We start from the raw sequence: 16,569 nt of genomic DNA, 5'->3' as shown, positions 1-16,569 counted from the left end.
GCCTGGCCGCTGTGATTTATTTGGAGATGTCTCCCAAAGCAAAAGGGCTTTGTGCATCGCACGTCAGCATCACAGAATTGTTTCACTTGGCACTTCCAGCTATTCACTTCCTGCAGTGTTTCCAAAACACCTACCCCCTCGGCGTTTCTGGTTTCCTCATTAGCGGAAGAGGAGTGTTGTCAAACAGAAGGGCACCAAGACATTTGATTAGTTTGGGCTTAGCAGCCAAGTTGATAGAGGGAGGGAAAGAAAATTCAAGCTGACATAAGGTTGAAATGAGACTATGGCAAGTTCTTGCATGTGAAAATGCCACTTCAGTAGCAAAATATCAGCCCAGTGTGACTGCAGGACAGTGCTTTGGCAATAAAAAGAAAGTGTTTTGTTTAGATTTTTCTGGGCTTTTGTCCTTGTTTCTGCTGAGATGTGCTTGAAAACCTGGGTGTGCCACCAGTGTCTTGATGTGCATTCATCTGGAGCCAGGGCTGTTTGACAGACACACACACACGCGAGCAGGAGACGTCTCCCCACCATCCCCTGTAGCGCCTGCAGGAGTGGCTGGACACGGCTCCCGGAGCTGGGACTTTTCCAACCTCCTGGTTACAAAAACAGCGCTGTTGCTTCCTCCTTCACGCAGTTGATGGGCAGTTGGAGAGGAGCAAAAGTCCATGCATGCAATGGGCTTGGACTTGATGTTTGATCGTAGGAGTGAAGCGGGAAGATGCGCAAATGCCTGATCTTACTGGTGCTCCCGTCATTTCATTTGTGCAATTTCCTAGCTGAAGAACTGCAGTGAATGTGCTTTAAAGGCACTTAGATACACATCTTCCTGTTGATCTTTATCATGCTTTAGATCCTTTTTTATTTCCCTCTTCTTTTGTACTGCTATTACTTGGACTTCCTTAAGCCAATTCCTGTCACGTGCATGATGTAAGAAGAACAACTGGCCCTGCAAAGAGGTACATGCTGTTTTGAACCTCTCTGACTACCTGAAATGACGACAAGGTAGGTTTTTCCCTCCCCAACCCTGCCAGTATAAGATCCAGTGGGATTCGGGGAGCTGAGATCTTGAACTCATTAGCAAGTTAGTCCTGGGTTTGAAAAACTGAAAGCAAGCAAACATCGTTGAGAAAAGGGAAAGCTCCTCTATCAGATGTCTTAATCTTGGAGCTTGTACTACCCGAATTCCTGTTTCCGTAGATGAATCTTCTCCACGTGGTGGAGTTGATCAAAAAATATCAGTTAGCTTTTGCAGGAAAACTAGATTTGTTTAAAGAGAATGCCTTGAATTTTGGTAAAACAAGGAATATTTCCATACATTTCCTTTGTTGCTTATTTTTTTGATTTTTTTTTGGGGGGGGAGGGAGGTGGGTGTTGTTTTGAGCTTACTGTTTATTTTGGAAATCCTTTTGGCCATATTCTCTAGTGTCATCTCCCCTTCCTCAAGAAGATGTAGGGTCTCTGGGAGGCAGGAAGAGCAGGATCCACCTGCAGCTGCGTGCCGGGATGAGGGTAAGTCATGGAAGGTGGGTACCAAGGCATGAGCTGCACTCGTTTCTGGGGACTTTGGCACCACTGCTGTTCATCTGGCAGTCAAGGACCCCACTAGCACCTTCTGAGCAGTGCAAAAGCACTGATGGACTGCTCACAAAAGGGTGGCTGGCTGGAGGCTAGGCTAAGCCAAGGATACAGTGACAGACAAACTTTTCTTGACCTGATGGTCTGACAGTGCCGGATCGTCTCTTGTCTCTGTTCTTGGTATTTTAAACCATCTGGAATAACTTCATGTAGGACTGAGAAGAGGAGGTATTTGTACGCTGTCCCATGCAGGTTGCACTGTTTCCAGGCTCTCAGCTTTGGCGCACAGCAGGGACTGAATCTTTTTTACCTTTTATCCCAGAACTGGTGGGGCCCTTGGGAAATTTCCTTCCACAGCAGAAACCCCTGAGCAGGTCACTTGCTTTCTGTGGTGGGGTGGCTCAAGAAAACGCTATACCTGCCCTGGGGCTTGGCACAGTTGCTATAAAGAAGGATTTCAGCTGCAGCTTACAGCATGTAGTTGGCTGCGCAAACACTGATGAAACCCCGTCAGGGCTGTGCACAAACACAGCCTGCAGGGTGTGGTGTGAGGCCGAGGTTGTGGTAGCTGACTATGGAGGAGCTTTCAGGCTCCATCTATAACCCCATCTCTGCTGGGCTGTGTCCAGGTAATCCCCAGGAGCAAAACCTGCTGGTGCTGGAGTTACACCTCAGAAAAGGGGCTGTGGTGAGAGGGAGGGTGCTGGCATTGAAGAGAAGTGGGGATTTCTTGGAGGGGTGCAGGGATGCAGAGGAGGCTGCTTGGGGTGGCAGTGGCCGATTTCTGTGGCTCTGTTGTGCCCTTGTAACCTGGGGTGGTGTCCGCATCCTTATCTCCCTCCATGGCTTGCAAGTGCAAGGCAACTGCTGTCCCCTGGCTGGCACTGATAAATTTTCACACCCAGAAATCAGTAGCCAGAACGTGGCTTTCTGGGAATAAGCCCAGCAGATGGGAAATGCGGCCTGACTTTAGGTATCGCATCATGGGGCTGGGGTGGGAGGCTTCCAGGAAGAAAACAGAAAGTCTTGTGAAAGGAATTGTGTCCACCTGAGCCCGGGAGTCCACGCCAGGCTGGAAATGTGCTGACAGACTATGGGGTTTGGTCAGCTGATGTTTGGGGTGTTTGTAGCTGGGAGGGCTCTCAGTTTGGAGGGATTTTTAATGGTTCAGGCTGTATCAGCTCCTGGAGTGTGGCTTCAAAGGTGTGGCCAGGCTGGACTTGTTTAAACTTGATATTTTTGCTCCTGAACTATTTTGTAGCTGTATTCTTACGCAGAACTGGTCTCACGGGGAATTATGTGGCTCCTTTTGACCACATTCTGGGAATCAAGGTACAATTTCCCTTAAGATCTTCTTTTGAATAAGAAGAATGAAAAGAAGAACCAAAAGTAGAGCCCAGTGTGAAAGGAGGCATTTGCTAACATGTGCCTGTATGCCCCAGCTCCCACAGTGGCTCTGGCCCCGTGGTGCCCAGCCCAGGAGCTGAGACCTCTGGCACCCAGGGGTGTGCACCCAGCAAAGCCAGCCCCGCCAGGCAGCGGGAGACAGGGGGAAAACCCAAACCTCCTGAAACCTAGCAAAGCACTGGGTCTGAGGAGGAGCTGGGGTGCCCCTCCGTGGGCAGAGCTGCCCACCAGATGGTTTGGAGGCTTTTGATGTTTAAATCACGCCTCGCACATGCCAGGCTGCAGCTCCCATCTGCACGCACCAGCGCTTCAGGTTTCTTCCCCATCTACACGGTTTTTGGATGCTTCCAGGGACAGTGACTCCACCGCTGCCCTGGGCAGCCTGTTCCAATGCCTGAACACCCTTTTGGTGAAGAAGTTTTTCCTAATATCCAATCTAAACCTCCCCTGGCACAGCTTGAGGCTGTTACTCCTTGTCCTGTCACTTGTTACCTGGGAGAAGAGACCAACCCCACCTCACTACAGCCTCCTTTCAGGTGGTTGTAGAGAGCGATGAGGTCCCCCCTGAGCCTTCTCTTCTCCAGACTAAACCCCCCAGCTCCCTCAGCCGTTCCTCACACACTTGTGCTCCAGACCCTTCACCAGCTCCGTTGCCCTTCTCTGGACCCGCTCCAGCAGAGTTAGGACCCTGACCATCTCATGGGCAAGTCCTGTTTATTCCATGTATTCGCCATCATTTTTTTGACTTCTCTTTTTATAGGAAAATTATTTTTTGTATCCACTTTCTCCATTTTCCTCCTACCATGTAAATGGTGTCACTTTCTGGCAGCGAGCTTCGATGGGTCCCTTCAATTTGCTGCTCCAGTCCCAAATCCAGGTGAATTTTTCTCAGTTTGGGATCACGTGGGCAAGAAGGGAAGAGGAAGCGCTTCATATCAGAGGGCTGGGATCTGGGGGTATCTTTTCAGATGAGAGAGAGCACTTTGCAGGTGTGTGCCTCCCCAGCACGTGCTGAAGAACACCCGTGAGTGCCAAGCCAAGCGCACACATGCCCTGATGGCATCCGTTCAGCAACGCAGCATTTGGAGAAGTGAAGCCTATCACAATATTTAAAAAGCTGGCTAAAGGAACAGATTGCTTTGATGAGACATGATCTGGCTAATGAAATCAGGGTTAACACTAACTGAGAAACAGTTGTTTAGGCACTGTATTTAACCCATGCATCAGGGTAGAGAGCACCTCTGATGGCTGCTGCTGCCCCATTCCCCTGCCACTCGTGCTTCTGGGTGGGCAACGCTTCTTGCCAGGCCTCACTATGGCTTTGGAACAGGGCAGGAAAACCAGGGGGTAAATCTATTTTCCCAAGACTTACAGTTCCCAGGAATGAAAGCAAACTCAAAGCAATTCTCTTTTCCATTTTTCTCACCTCTGTGTTACTTCCCCCCCCCCCCCCCAGCCCAGTAAAACCGTATCCAGTCTTCAGTGGTAACATCACCCTGGAGCGGACTGCAGTTAGAGGGGAATGAGGTTGCTTTGTTTCTTCCTGAGCTGCGAGTGAGGTCTGCAAGGAAAATAAAATACCTCCAAGGCCTGATCCTGCTACTTGCTGTCAGGACATGGGGGCTCAGCTCTCCCACTTCTCTGTTGCTAGAAGAAAGTGGATGCAGAGGTGGCACACAGTTCGGTCCCCGTGCAGAGCACTGATGTGATGAAATTTGGGCAGGGAAGGTGCACATGCTGTAAGGCATTAAGAGGAGGAAATATTAAGGACAGGAAAGCAAAGCCATCATTTTGAACATTTGCTTGCTTTGGAGGAGGTCCCCTTTCTGGGCCACTCCAATTGCCAGGCACATCCCCAGTGGGCCTGAGTGGCCCAGCAGGAAAAGCGAGAGAGGACTGAGGCAGAAGTCATGCACTGCTCAGAGTGCCCCAGGAGCGTTGTCATGTCTGTGCACCGGCACCATTGCAATTGTGTCTTTGGGTTTTTGTGTCATTCCAATTGTGCCATGGTCTGAGGAAGGAGGGACACAAGTGTCAGCCTCCAGCACACCCACCCCTTGGAAAGCCAGGCGTAACTCCAAATGAGATGAGGGAACGTACTTGTGGCTACTCATCTTTGCCAAGGTGGGGTCGGTGGAGATGTGGAAAAGGAAAGACTTCCCTCAGGCCAAGGTAAGCTTGCAGCAGGCTTTGAGACACACAGTGTTCCTGCATTGCTATGGGATGCAGTTCAAAAGCAGAATGCCCACATGCCCTACTTCCCTACCTTTGCATCCGCACACCCCTTAGCAGGGGGATGCTGCAGGACAGGGCTCATGGGAAGAGGGCTGCTCCTCCCGTGGTGTCTGTGAAGAAGGGATTATAGGAGATATCCCCATGGACCCATGTAGCACCACCCCTTGATGGCTGGTGCCTCCCTGCACCCTGTTGTGTCCTGCACTGGGTGGGCTGCAGCTCCTTCTTGCTGTCCCCAGGCTGTGCCCTTTCTTTAAGCTACGGTTTCTTTAATTTGTGAGAGGTCTTTGGTGGGCCTGTCAGCATCATGCATTTTCCAGCACTCGAAGGGACACCATCTGCTCAAAAAAGAGCTGTGAACAAAATGTCTCAGACACTCTGAGTTTATAAAAACTGAAATTGCTTTAAAATACCATATGCTGCATTGTTTTCCTTCCAGCTTTGGCTGACAGCGGAGGTGAAGTGACTAAGGCGGTCTCTGATTAGTCGCTGGGTTTTCCTTTCTGGCCAGAATCACTGGGGCTGAGCGCTGTCACTTCTTGCCTGTTTGAGAGAAGGTTTTCTTCAGCCTTGGCTGCTGAAAGACAGAGATTATTGAACTCAAAGACCTCCGCTCTTTACTTTTAAAGTGAGATTGCTTGACTTTTGCTATCATAGCAAGCCTTAAGTTGGGGATGTGCTTAATGCATACTGCAAGCATGCTTTTTTCCAGGCACCTGATTTTGGGGCCTGCCTTGGTGGTGTGGGGGTAATAGCACCTCCTTGCCCAAGGAAAGCCGTGCCCAGCAGTCACTTGTCATGGCCTGTAGCACCTTAGTGTGGCAGCGCTGTGGGGCAGCATCAGGTGCACGCAGAGGGAAAACCTAGCCAAGATCTCCGGACTCTGTGGGGTTGCAAAAAGCAAATGGTGCAAAGAACCATTTATTAGTTCAGGATAACACAAGATTTGAAATACCAGAGCAGGAAGAATGTTATTTCAGCTCTAAAAATAGCTCCCTCAGCCTTTAAAACACCGAAAAGTGTACACAGCAGCTGCCTTTCTGCAAGAGAGGCTGTCCTCTGCCTTGGCAGTGCCACCACTGTGGAGGTGCAGCCACTTCCGTAAGGGCTCAAGGGGACCTGCTCGTGCTGCACTTGCTCTGAGGATCTGTGCTTTGAGGGATTTGTAATCCCCAGAGGTCAAAGCCATGAAATCTCTTCAGGGCATGCCATGAGGGCCAAAGGTGCAGGGTGAAGGAGCGTTTCTTGGCTGCTAGAAAGACTGTATATAAAATACCAATAAACTGCTGAAATGTAACAGCTCAGTTGTGGGGGCTAGTATGGATTTAGGCAGGTGGCTGTCTTGTGTTGGTTCATAAGTGATAGCACTGGGGCAAAACTGCTGGAGGATAGGGAGGCTCTAATCTTAATCAGCGGGATGAAGACAGGCCGGATCGATGGGCTGTGCCCAATTGTATGAGGTTCAACAAGGCAAAGTGCCGGGTCCTGCACTTGAGCCACAACAACCCCATGGAATGCTACAGGCTTGGGGAAGAGTGGCTGGAAAGCTGCCCAAAGGAAAAGGACCTGGGGGTGCTAATTGACGGAGCTGAACATGAGCAGCTTGTGCCCAGGCAAACAAGGTGGCCAACAGCACCCTGGCCTGTATCAGCAATAGTGTGGCCAGCAGGGCCAGGGCAGTGATCATCCCCCTGTGCTGGCCACTGGTGAGGCTGCACCTTGAGTCCTGTGCTCAGTTCTGGGCCCCTCACTGCAAGAGAGACATTGAGGTGCTGGAGCGGGGCCAGAGAAGGGCAACGGAGCTGGTGAAGGGTCTGGAGCACAAGTGTGTGAGGAACGGCTGAGGGAGCTGGGGGGTTTAGTCTGGAGATAGAAGGTTCAGGGGGGACCTGATCGCTCTCTACAACTGCCTGACAGGAGGTTGTAGTGAGGTGGGGTCGGTCTCTCCTCCCAAGTAACAAGTGACAGGTCAAGAGGAAATGGCCTCAAGCTGCACCAGGGGAGGTTTAGGCTGGATATTAGGAACAATTTCTTCACCGAGAGGGTGTTCAGGCATTGGAAGAGGCTGCCCACGGCAGCGGTGGAATCACTGTCCCTGGAAGTGTTCATAAACTGTGCAGATGAGGCACTTAGTGACATGGTTTAGTGGTGGACTTGGCAGTGCTGGGGTAATGGTTTGGACTTGACGATCTTAAAGGGCTTTTCCAACTTCACTGATGCTATGGCTGTACGCCCGCGGGGTGCTCTGAGGTGCCAGCGGCGCTCTGGTCGCTCCTCACCGCCCCAAACCCCGCACTCAGGTCGCGGCGGGCTGCACCTCCACCCCTCCCCGCGGCTCCCCGGGGCCGCCGCGGCGCTGCCCGCAGTCCCCGCCCGTCCGGGGCGGGGCGGGCCTTTACCGGGCCCCTCCCCGGCCTCCGCCCGCCCGCTCGCTGCCGCCGGCGCCGGAGCCGCCGCCACAGCCACCGGAGCCGCCCGCAGGTAGGAGCCGCCCGGCAGCGGCCGGTGGGAGCGCGGCCCCCCCCCGGCTCTGCCTGCCCCGGGCCTGCCGCCCTCCTCCCCGCCGGCCGTGGTGTGTCTGGGTGGGAAGGAGGCGGGCTGCCGATAGCGAGCGCTCACCTCCTGGAGGGGCCGGCGGCAGGTGCCGCAGCGCCCGGCAGCAGCTGGAGTGCCGGTGCTGTCTGTCCGCCCGCCCTGGAGCTTGCTGGTGTAGGCGCAGGGTGGAGAACAGGGCTAAAGCCGCTTAACCCCGGGCCTGAAGGAGCGTGCTGTGGGAGAGAGCTCCTAGGTCATGATTTCGGCGTCCCTCTTCCCCAGGAGCGCCTCTGTGGCATCCTTTCGGGGTTGAGGGAGGTGGTGGTGATAGGGCTCTGCAGGACCGTCTGCCAGGTTGCTGCCAGCGCCTCTTCGCATGGGTCTGTGGAGAAACTTGCCTGGGTTGAGGCTGTGGAGGGGGGCAGGTCCTGCCTTCTGCAAATCCTATTGGGATGCCTGGGATGCAGGAGGGACGAGGTTTCAAGAAAGGCTGTTCATCTCTACTGCTGTCCCTTAGGGAAGGAAGTGTGAGATCCTGCCTCTGAGCAATAGAAAAAGAAAAGCCGACGCTGGGTGCTAATGTCCCAGGGTGCTGATGGGGTCACTTGTGATCTCAGTCTTATCTTTTTCTCTGTCATGCTTGTGTCAGACCTTTGATTTAGAGCTGTCGGGTTGTAAAGGTTGGAGAAATACTGAGGTAACCTTCTCTCCTGCTTTTTATTTAGTTATTATTTTTTTTAACAAAGCTTTTCAGGAAAGTGACCTGAAGGACTGTTTGATCAATATTCACACAGCCCTTATGCCAACCAACCGTACACTTGTATGGTTAATTATGAATAGCAACTCAATATGGGGTGGGGGAAGGGTGTGAAAGGTATATCCTAGCACACTGACTGCCTGTTGTGTCTTGCTCAAATGTGTAAAACTGCCTAAAAGAAGGAGACTTCTTCCTGCTGACTTTCTGCCTTTGTGTACAGAACAGGTACTCCTATCTGCTTGACAAACATCAGGCTCCTGTTTTCACTGTTCAAAGTCAAATTATTTTCTTCGTGCCCAGCTGTTGGCATTTTCCAAGCCCGGGTGGTAGAAGTCAGTGCTGTTGTTTAATTTCCCCATCTAAGATTCCTTGTGCTGCAGTGTTTGCTTTTCAGATGCAGAGCAGGGATGTGTGCCTGTATGAACACCAACATTTTCAATTGCTTTTTCTTGGAAGAAATCTCCTGTGCATGGTTTCCTCTCCTCCCCCAGCTATTTCCGGGCAGCCTGAGATTGCAAGGATAAGTGGGAGCAAAGAAGCAGAGAAGGGTCTGTGGGAAATGGGAGAGATGCTCCTATGCAAGAATCTGAGAAGTATAAACTGTGAGAGGGGATGGCTGGCAGGTAAGGAGGCTGCTGTTGCAGTAGAGGGCTTGGACCAGGGCTCAGTGCATGGCTCCTCTGTGCCACCAATTGCCTGTGTGACCTCATGGAGAGCAACTTGCTATCCTGTTTTCTAAAATGGGAATAATGGTATTTTTTGCTGTCTCAAGAAGACCTGCAAAGGTCTCTAGGTGCCTGGGTCCCCGCAGGTGGCAGAGACGGTCACCTGAAGTGCGGGGATGAAGGTGGATAAGAGGGGTGAAAGGGAAGCAAAGCACGTTGGGAACAAGTGGAGAGAGAAAGGTGCAGTGAGTGAAAGGAGGGAGGAGAGGCAAGGAAGACTGAAGCTTCAAAAGCCATTAAGGGAACTGTTAAAGCAGCTACAGATTACCTTGCATGGGCTTTAGTGCAGATTTTTAATGCTGAGGTTGCCTCTGGATGGTCATGCCTGCAAGGGAGAGGTGCCTACTGGAGCAGCAGTCTCTGTGAGAGCGCTGTTTGCGCAGTCGAGAAGTGTTTGCCTTTGGCAGGCATGCAGCCCTGGCTCCCTCAGGGAGGGCTGCTCCTGTGTGCAGGACCGGAGGGAGGGAAGCCCGCCCTCCACCCTGCCTGCTCCGCAGTCAAGCAGAGGCCTCCTCCCCAGCACCCAGGGGTTGCTGAGCTGTGCTCCCCTGTAGAGCAGGGTATGTTTGGCAGGTTCCGTGGGGCGGGAGGCAGAGGTGCTCCCCGGTGCCATTAGGAGAGGCCTGACTGCCTCTCCTGTGAGGAGCAGCGGGAAGGCACTGTCTGCTGCCAGTCTGCTGCAATGGTGGGGGGAGCACCTGACATCCTCCTTTTGATTTCCTGAGCTGAGACAGATCCGGGTAGCTGGGGAAAGAACTTCTGCCCTCCCTGATTTCCTGCGCCCCATGGGGAACTGCTGGGATTAGTAGTAGTGGCTGCCTGAGCCAGAAGAGATAGTGGCCCATCACTTTTGTTACCACAGGAGCGTTACCAGGTTCTGTACTTGGGCCACAACAACCCCATGCAATGCTACAGGCTTGGGGAAGAGTGGTTGGAAAGCTGCCCAAAAGAAAAGGACCTGAGGGTGCTGATTGATGGAGATGAACATGAGCAGCTTGTGCCCAGGCAGCCAAGAAGGCCAACAGCATCCTGGCCTGTATCAGCAATAGCGTGGCCAGCAGGGCCAGGGCAGTGACCATCCCCTGTACTGGGCACTGGTGAGGCTGCACCTCAAATCCTGTGCTCAGTTCTGGGCCCTCACTGCAAGAGAGACATTGAGGTGCTGGAGCAGGGCCAGAGAAGGGCAACGAAGCTGGTGAAGGGTCTGGAGCACAAGTGTGTGAGGAACGGCTGAGGGAGCTGGGGGCTTTAGTCTGGAGAAGGCTCAGGGGGGACCTGATTACTCTCTACAACTACCTGAAAGGAGGATGGAGTGAGGTGGGGTCGGTCTCTCCTCCCAGGTAACAAGTGACAGGACAAGAGGAAACAGCCTCAAGTTGCACTGGGGGAGGTTTAGATTGGATGTTAGGAACAATTTCTTCACCGAGAGGGTGTTCAGGCATTGGAACAGGCTGCCCAGGGCAGTGGTGGAGTCACTGTCCCTGGAAGTGTTTGTAAACTGTGTAGACACAGCCTTTAGTGACGGGGCTTAGTGGTGGATTTGGCAGTCCCGTGGTAACTGATGTCAGGGAGAGTCTCCCCAGTGTGGTCTTGGCCCAGATGAATGTTCTTAGAAGTGGTTTAATGCTGTCTCTTGTGCTACAGAAAAGTCTGTCTCTGAAAATATTTCAAGAGACAGCAGAAGTTTTAAGTGCTCTGGATTTGATGGAGAGTCTGGTCAGAGCAGGCTTGCATGCTTGACTCCTCTTTAATGGGTGGAAGCTTCTTTGGTCCTCTCTGTTGTGTTTGCAAAAGGATTGCATGAAGTGAAATGCTGTGTGCACCTTCCTCCTGTAGCTCACCCGAACACCCTGCAAAAAGCAATTTATGGTTGCAGCAGCCTGGGAGACCAGTAAATAAACATAACTAATTCCTACAAGTAAGGAATGCTGGCAAGGAAGTGAGGAGGAACACAGAAATGTCTATGTACAGTTGCTTATCTTCTACTTGTCTCAGGGTGAATGACTCCCACAGGTCTAACTGAAGCCAAAAGACTGACATGGTAGTTTATGCCCTTGACACCCTCAATGCTGGCCTTTGGTGATTCATATGAAGGAAGGGGGACCTCGGTTTGCCGTGGGAGTAGTGGCTGAATAGGCTGCTGAGGGAAAATTGTCCTGAGAAAGCTCAGTGTGCTGTGCCACAGTCCCTTAAAGCTCACAGGCCTTGGGTGTTTTCCCCATGGCTGATAAGTGCAGACTGCTTGGTATTTGCACTGCTGCTGGTGTAAATACCAGTGGTGCTCACTCGTGTAACTGAAGGGAATGCTGCTGTGGGGACAGTGCGCATCTCTTCAAGAACATAGAGCTGCAAAATGCAGTGAAGAAAGGAGCTGGTGCTTCCAAGCAGTGGATAAAAGGGGGGTAGAAGGGGCAGGAGAAGTGAAAGATGAGATGAACAGGTGGCAAAAGCCCTGCTTACACTGCATGGGAAGCTCTGTAGCTTGAGTGTATGTTTTGTGTTTTCTGGGGAAGAAACAGTGGCAAGGTCGCAAAGGGAGTGAAACCTGGAACTGTTCTGGTGTTCTAGGTCATGCACTATCTCTTCCATAAACTACAGGAGAAGGAGACAATATAACCAGGAATATCTGCTCAATACAATCTGCTCATCTGGGCTTAGTCTGTCTTTCCTTACCTTCAAAGCTGTCTGTAAATCAGCATGACATACCTGTCTCTTTCTTCACCAGGTTTCACTTCCCTGTGACGTGTTCTTCGCCACTCCCAATGCTTACATTGTTTTCCTGATAATGGGACAAACCTTTCAGCAACCCCCTTCCGTTGTAATGCGTATCGTTGTTTTGCTTGCTCATGCACATTAGAAATGCTTGAAGGCATTCATGTTTTTGGAAATAAAACACCTCCGCAGACCCTATCAATCTGTTAATACACTGTCGGCATCACTGTACCTTATGGGAGGAGGAAGCACCCGTTCTGCTTGCTGCTGGTTCAGGCAGCAGTTATTAGATTGGGGTGGTTGAGGTGGAGGATGATTACTGGGCAGCCTGTCTGCATGGTGCCTCAGGCTTTCTTGGCTTCGCCACAACACCAGTCTGTATTTATGTACTACTTGCAGGGCAAGGAGATGCTTTCAAGAGACTCTTTCCTCACAGCATAGCTGAAGCACAGGGAAAGCTTTGCTGTCTTTTGTTTTATAAGGAAATAAATAACCCTCATAATTTTCCAGCAACTCTTCACTTTGGGGTTTAGCTGGGACTTTGGGCTAAGCACCATTCTCACAAGCATCCCAGACCGAAGGGTTGGCTAATCGTGCAAGGGGAAAATACACTCTTGTGGTGATGGTGTGGGACTGTGGCCTTGGGTCTGCATTGAGACTCTCTGCTAGAGGCTTCCCTGCATCTTGGGAGAGCTCTGGCTAAAGTGGCCCCCGTCTTGAGCACCTCTGCTCTTGGAGAGGCAGTAAGGCATCTGCCCGGGGATGAGGGCAGTGCAACGCACTGGCACTGCGAGGATTTGCTAGGGGCTGGTGCCACCCGTCTCGTGCAGCTCCTGAGGTCATTGAGGAGCTGTGAGGGTTGAATCTCAGTGGGCACTGCCAAGTAGGATGGAGCAGACAAACACACAGCGCCTGCAAATGCTCCTCAGCTCGCTGTGAGTCTCCCTCTAAGCTGTGTCTGCTCCCAGCTGGTTTCACCGCCTGCTGACCCAGCTCTTCCTGTCTGAACTGGGTATGTAATTCTGCCTTACCTATCTCCTGCCTCTGCCTTCTTTGCCTGTTGCAGGCTGAGGGCCATGACTGCCCAAGCCCTGCTCATGGTATGAGTGGGACCTCATGGAAGTCAGCGTGGGCCAGTGTAGGTGCAAAGGTCAGACCGCAGCACTGTCAAAGCTCGCAAAAGATTCCTTTGGTCCTAAAGTGGCAAATTATTTCTTTTATAACAAAATAATCTTTTTGTGGCAAATTAATTTTTCTTTTATAACATCCAGGAGCCTAGAGCAGGACGTGCCTGGTTTGTGCAATGCCAAATGTGAGAAAGGCAGAGTCAGCCCAGAAGATTTTACAGTCGACACCTCTGGCTGCAACACAGCAGCTCAACACTGTTTCCTAAATGGCCTGTAAGTACAATGTACAGGAGCAGGAAGCAGCATGCCAAGGGCACACTTTGAATGACAGTAGGGTGCAGAGAGGTGATGCTGGCCTCGGGACCCAATGGTGCTGCAGGAGTATCTCTGGGTAGGACATGCTGTCGGTCTCATGGTCTTCTTAGCAAGTCACTCAGAAAGGCTGAATATATAGAATCATAGAACGGTTTGGGTTGGAAGGTACCTTCAAAGGTCATCCAGTCCAACCCCCCTGCAATGAGCAGGGACATCTTCGACTAGATCAGGTTGCCCAGACCCACATCCAGCCTGGCCTTGAATGTCTCCAGGGATGGCGCATCCACCTCTTCTCTGGGCAACCTGTGACAGTGTTTTACCACCCTCATTAGGTGATGGTGTGGGTAAGCAGATGCTAATACAGCCTAATCTGTTCCCATTTTTTGGTGACTAAAAGGCTCCATTTTTTTGGTACACTTCCCCTATCTCCATTAGGTTTGTGTTGGCCCGACCATTTCCTTAGTATGCCGAATGTATTTACAGTGTGTGAAATGAGACAAGAAATATGTGCGGATGTTTTTGTGGGTGGAAGCATTGCCTCTCAAAATTGTTGCAGGATTACTGAAGCATCTCCTGCTTCCCCCATGTGCAACCCAGAGATGTTTTTACCTTTTTCCATTCCTCTGTTATATAAATGAATGAAAATGGCATTTCTGTGCACCCTTGAGATGGTAGGTGGGTACCTGGAACAAGCAGAGCATCATACCCTGCTGACGGACAGGATCGCTTCTTTTCCTGTTATCCCATTGTTTTGTTTTCCTGTTATTACTTACAAGTCTTTCGTATGCCTTGTCTCTCTCATTGTGCATTCAGGCTGGGAACACTGAGATAAACCTGAAAATGCTCTGCTTTGTTATGTTGGCATTTGTGACTTGTGGGTGGCAGGTTGTGTAATGTGCTGGTTTGTATCTGCTCAGTTACAGTGATTAGGTATCAAGTGACTGTGGTTATTTTTGCTTTTAAGTGCAACGGAGAGCTAGAGTGGGCTCCTCCAAAAGACAAATTGTGTTTGTTCCCTTTGATTGTTGCTGACTGGCAGCAATCCTTTATGACTTGCCATTTGTTTTGGACAGCGTCCTCCTTCTCCCAGTTCTTCTGGCTCTGTACCTATTCTCTGAAATGACGCAATGGCCTCACACTGTGGAATGCAAGAGCATTGCTCTGGCTTATTATGCAGCTTGTGTATGGGCCCTTGAAATGCATGCTCTAGTCTTAAAAAAGACATATGACGCTGTTAATGTCCTTCTCTACATTTATGTTCTTTGGTGAAAGCAACTTCAGGAAGAACTTGTACCTTTGCTTGGCGGATGAAATTAAGATGCCAACATTAAATGCAAGCGGCAGTGCATGTTTGGTGAGCTGCCTGCTGTAATTGAAGTGTGTACATTAGAGGAATGGGAGCTTAATTGGTTGAGGGGGTGTAGTGGGGCAGTGGTAATAAAAGCAGAGCAAACAGTTGACACAATCTGAACAGATTTAGAGATAAAAATGGGAATAAAGATAAGGGAGTAAGCCTGTATTAAAAGAAATTCTCAAGACACACCCTGTGGCGGTGCTAATGTGAAACCCTTTGCAGTTCCGCACCCTGACCCATGATAACTGGCAGCAGGAGTGCACCTCGATGGGGTTTTTGCAATGCTGGGGTGAAACCATGAGTCAAGAGAGACTGGAAAACCACAGTGCTAGACTTCAGGAAGGTGGGCTGCCTCTAGCTGGGGTCAGCTGTGAAGCTGGAAACGTGTTTTTATTAGCCTTGGGGATCCATTGCACCACGAAGGTTTTTTGTCGCTGAAGGCTTACTGAGCAAGCCTTAAAAATGGAAGACAAATGGGTTCGTGCAATTACCAACTGTCTTCTGGGCGCAGTGGGTTTATGTGGGAAAACATGGGCCGGTGAAGATGGCTTTTGTCGCCAGCTGGAGTTGACTGCTCAGATTTGGCATCACTGGTCATGACAGCAATGCAGAACAGAGCTGTGGAGAGGAAGGCTGGCTTTATGTCATCCCTGTGGAGCAATTATCCGTTAAAGAAATTGTTTCTACATTTCCCACGGAGAATTTAGTGTATTTTTCCTATAGCTCTCAGCATTTTATTTTGGCTAAACTGCTGTGGTGCTGCAGGGGAGGCTGTCATTTGGGTTTCTCGTGCTCTTGTTCCTGTCTGCTGTTACAGGTGCTGGTCTTAGCATGCACGGAGGTCTCTCAGCTTGAAGACGTGAACATCGGGGTCACCCTTGAAGAGGACAAGTTAATCCGAAGGGAACTGCTGAGAGTGATGTCCACTGAGCACTAGTGCAAAGCTAGTTGCAGGTTTGCATGTGCTTGGGGTTTCTCCTTTGGAAGGAAGTGAGGTTACATGTAACTTTGTTCTTGGCACCTGAATAAGACAGGAGGGAGTAAATGAGAAATGTGCAGGAGCTGAGTCCTGGGTTTAAACCTTTCTCTGCACAAGTGCCCATTTTTAAACACGTGTGGGATATGTCGATGGACAGCATTAAAAGGTATTGCCATGTGGGGACAGGGGGGAAAGGGACCCCTCTCTCCTGCTCTTGGTATTTCATCCACCAGATGCAGGCAGCTCGCTCTTCCTGTGTGGGCTGGCAGGGGCCAGCTGGTCCAGCTGTTGCTCCCTGCTCTCCTCCAAGGGTATGCCAGAGAATACTTGCTCATGCTGTCCTGCACCCATGCCTCTATGTGGAGCCTGTCAGAGGAGGGAACATACATCCTTTCCTAGCCAGTTCTTGTTGCCTGCCGTGAGAGGCAGGCTTACACAGAGCTCGGCACCCTGTAAGGCTGGCTGGCCTGATGTGGAGTACCTATTTTCCAAAATGTTCCAGCCCTGGCTGCAGTGAGCTCTGACAAAGACCTGGCCCCACGCTCCCTGGAGTGCTGTCCTTCCTCCTTGGTGTGAGACCAGCCAGCCGTGATGAGAGGTGTGCAGGGAATGTGTTCTCTAGGTGTTTTCTTTTTAACCAGCTGAAATGAATGTGTTTCTCTGAACTATGGACCTGGCCTCCCATTGGGATGCTGCGCTCTGCCATAGTCATTCATTTAATATGCAGTGATTTCAGATGTCATTTTCTGTTAGTGGTCGATAGAAGGGGACTCCGTGTGGCACAGTGAATATTAAACACAGGGCTGTTTTCCAAGGGAGTGAATCTGTGGCTGTGTCACACTGACTTG

General features: G+C 50.9%; 1 protein-coding gene across 7 annotated transcripts in view; it reads left to right on the top strand.

The window, feature by feature from the left end:
* Positions 1-1,179: 1,179 nt before the first annotated feature.
* Positions 1,180-16,569, top strand: part of TMEM150C (transmembrane protein 150C) — a 29,254-nt gene continuing 13,864 nt past the window's right edge. For 2 of the 7 annotated variants that reach the window (XM_030491314.2, XM_032920038.1), the window contains exon 1: positions 13,663-15,696. Coding sequence is in view for 1 of the 7 variants with exons in the window: in XM_030491312.2 (XP_030347172.1) it covers positions 13,340-13,346 (7 nt within the window). In the remaining 6 variants the exon portion in view is untranslated. Of the gene's footprint in view, positions 1,233-1,400; positions 1,510-7,618; positions 7,699-13,217; positions 13,347-13,662; positions 15,697-16,569 lie in introns of those variants that run through there. The other 5 variants (XM_030491318.2, XM_030491316.2, XM_030491317.2 and 2 more) reach the window with 5 other exon arrangements.

The sequence above is a fragment of the Strigops habroptila genome, chromosome 7 (assembly GCF_004027225.2).
Source record: "Strigops habroptila isolate Jane chromosome 7, bStrHab1.2.pri, whole genome shotgun sequence".
Taxonomy (NCBI): domain Eukaryota; kingdom Metazoa; phylum Chordata; class Aves; order Psittaciformes; family Psittacidae; genus Strigops; species Strigops habroptila.
This window is presented reverse-complemented; position numbering and strand designations above follow the sequence as displayed.